At 46.1% G+C, this 3,250-nt stretch overlaps 1 protein-coding gene across 1 annotated transcript in view; it reads right to left on the bottom strand.

Moving 5' to 3' along the window:
• GPR98 (G protein-coupled receptor 98) overlaps positions 1–176 on the bottom strand; it is a 543,192-nt gene extending 543,016 nt beyond the window's left edge. Inside the window, exon 1 of the mRNA XM_010831922.1 lies at positions 38–176. Within this exon, the coding sequence (XP_010830224.1) occupies positions 38–59 (22 nt within the window). The 5' untranslated portion in view covers positions 60–176. The remainder of the gene's footprint in view (positions 1–37) is intronic.
• Between the last annotated feature and the right edge of the window lie 3,074 nt (positions 177–3,250).

Raw genomic sequence — 3,250 nt, 5'->3', positions numbered from 1 at the left:
GAGGCTCGCAGGACCACCCCGCAGAGCCACCGCCTACCTGGCCCCGGGGACACCGACATCCGCGCGCGCCCTGAGGTCCCCGCCGAGCCTCCCTTTGCCAGATCCTCGCTCCGCCTCCCGCTCGCGTCCGCACACTTCGCCCGGTGCTGCCAAGTCTCTCTCCCGCGGTCGCATCAGGAAGGTGGCTCCATCCTCCCCCGCTCACCCTCCCCTCGGCCTCCTCCAGCTGCTCCAATCGGACACGCGGCTCCCCGGGCTGCGCTCACCTGACTAGCGGAGAGGGGGTGGCCGCCCAAGACGAAGCGCCCTCGTCTGCGCAGCGGGCCGCCAGGTCCGGCCCTCCGGCGACCGGAACACCCTGCCGTGGCCGTCCCTAATGGACTCTTCCAGCAGCTAGGCGCCCTAGCTGACCTGCCGGCGCGCAGCAACGCACACATCCTGCAGCTGCAGCGCATCTCAGACCTCGGGAGCGAACCGTGTTTTATGGTAGTCCGCTTGGACTCAGCTTGCTAGTTTGTCCCCTTGGGCACAAGAATCACGCACACCTAGGCAGCGGGGCACTTTGCCCTGCGTACGAAACTGTGCGCAATTGCTGGTTTTCTTTCCGCAGAGAAAACTCATGTACTGAGTCTTACTTCGTTCCTAAAAGGGCATGGCTTTTAACGTTGAAGCGCTCCATGAGATGTTAACCTCTTAAGAATTTGCGTGTGAATTGGAGAAATGTTAGAAATGAGGAATCTACTCCCACATAACACTTATAAGCACAAACTGAGGTCAACATCTGAGTAAGTTATCTGCCTCCTTGTTTATAAAATAGGATTATTAATTCTTACCTAAGAAGGCTGTGGGAAGGATTAAATGAATGAGTTTGTGTGAGGTGCAACTCTTTACACCTGGCACTTGGTAAACCCTCAACAAATGTTGGCAATTATTCGTTCAGCCTGCAAGGTCAAACCATCTCATCAGCAACGTGCAACTCACCATCTGCATCAGAGATTTATAAAGCACATGAAGGATTATTAGAATTATAGAAATTTGAAACCAAGAGGGAGATTGAAATTAGCAATCACCTGTCTAATACCACCTCACCGCAGATTTTAGGGTCAAAAAAATTAAAATACTAGCTGATTGAGTGGCTTAGTTAAAGGCATAATTAGGACTAGATCCCTGGTGGCTCAGAGGTTAAAGCATCTGCCCGCAATGCAGGAGATCTGGGTTTGATCCCTGGGTCAGGGAAGATCCCCTAGAGAAGGAAATGGCAACCCACTCCAGTATTCTTGCCTGTAGAATCCCATGGACAGAGGAGCCTGATAGGCTACAGTCCATGGGGTCGTAAAGAGTCGGGCACGACTGAGCAACTTCACTTTTCTAGGGTTCCTATTTCCAAATATGCCGCATGTAGGTACCCTTCCTAGCAAATGAGATGACTGCAGTTGTGTGGTAGTTTGAACATTCTTTGGCATTGCCTTTCTTTGGGATTGGAATGAAAACTGGCCTTTCCCAGTCCTGTGGCCACTGCTGAGTTTTCCAAATTTGCTGGCATATTGAGTGCAGCACCTTAACAGCATCATCTTTTAGGATTTGAAATAGCTCAACTGGAATTCCATCACCTCCACTAGCTTTGTTTGTAGTGATGCTTCCTAAGGCCCATTTGACTTTGCATTCCAGAATGTCTGGCTCTAGGTGAGGGATCAAAGCATTCTTATTATCTGGGTCATGAAGATCTTTTTTGTATAGTTATTCTGTGTATTCTTGCCTCCTCTTCTCAATATCCTCTGCTTCTGTTAGGTCCATATCATTTCTGTCCTTTATTGTGCCCATCTTTGCATGAAATGTTCCCTCGGTATCTCTAATTTTCTTGAAGATATCCCTAGTCTTTCCCATTCTATTGTTTTCCTCTGTTTCTTTGCATTGATCACTGAGGAAGGCTTTCTTCTCTCTCTGTCCTACTCTTTGGAACTCTGCATTCAAATGGGTATGTCTTTCCGTGTCTCCTTTGCCTTTAGCTTCTCTTCTTTTTACAGCTATTTGTAAGGCCTCCTCAGAAAACCATTTTGCCTTTTTACATTTCTTTTTCTTGGGGATGGTCTTGATCACTGCCTCCTGTACAATGTCATGAACCTCTGTCTATAGTTCTTCAGGCACTGGGTCTATCAGATCTAATCCCTTGAACCTATTTGCCGCTTCCACTGTATAATCATAGGGAATTTGATTTAGGTCATACCTGAATGGTCTAGTGGTTTTTCCTACTTTCTTCAATTTAAGTCTGAATTTGGCAATAAGGAGTTCATGGTCTGAGCCACAGTCAGCTCCCGGTCTTGTTTTTGCTGACTGTATAGAGTTTCTCCATCTTTGGCTACAAAGAATATAATCAGTCTGATTTCAGTATTGACCGTCTGGTGATGTCCATGTGTAGAGTCTTCTCTTGTGTTGTTGGAAGAGGATGTTTGCTATGACCAGTGGGTTCTCTTGGTAAAACTCTTGTTACCTTTGCCCTGCCTCATTTTGTACTCCAAGGCCAAATTTACCTATTATTCCAGGTATTAGGAGCTAGCAAAGTAATACTCAAAATTCTCCAAGCCAGACTTCAACAGTACATGAACTGTGAACTTCCAGATGTTCAAGCTGGATTCAAGAAAGGCAGATAAACCAGAGATTAAATTGCCAACATTCGTTGGATCATCAAAAAAGCAAGAGAATTCCAGAAAAACATCTACTTCTGCCTCATTGACTACGCTAAAGCCTTTGACTGCATGGATCACACAAACTGTGGAAAAATCTTCAAGAGATGGGAATACCAGACCACCTGCCTTCCTTCTGAGAAATCTGTATGTAGGTCAAGAAGCAAGTTAGAACCAGACATGTAACAATAGACTGGTTCCAAATTGGGAAAGGAGTACATCAAGGCTGTATATTGTCACCCTGCTTATTTAACTTACATGCAGAGTACATCATGTGAAATGCTGGGCTGGATGAAGCACAAGCTGGAATCAAGATTTCCGGGAGAAATATCAATAACGTCAGATATGCAGATGACACCATACTTATGGCAGAACACGAAGAAGAACTGCTTGATGAAAGTGAAAGTGGAGAGTGAAAAAGTTGGATTAAATCTCAACATTCAAAAACTAAGATCATGGCATCCAATCCCATCACTTCATTGCAAATAGATGGGGAAACAAGGGAAACAGTGAGACTTTTTGGAGGGGGCTCCAAAATCTCTGCAGATGGTGACTGCAGCCATGAAATT

Source organism: Bison bison, unplaced genomic scaffold, assembly GCF_000754665.1.
Source record: "Bison bison bison isolate TAMUID 2011002044 unplaced genomic scaffold, Bison_UMD1.0 scf7180017864533, whole genome shotgun sequence".
NCBI classification, from domain to species: Eukaryota; Metazoa; Chordata; class Mammalia; order Artiodactyla; family Bovidae; genus Bison; species Bison bison.
This window is presented reverse-complemented; position numbering and strand designations above follow the sequence as displayed.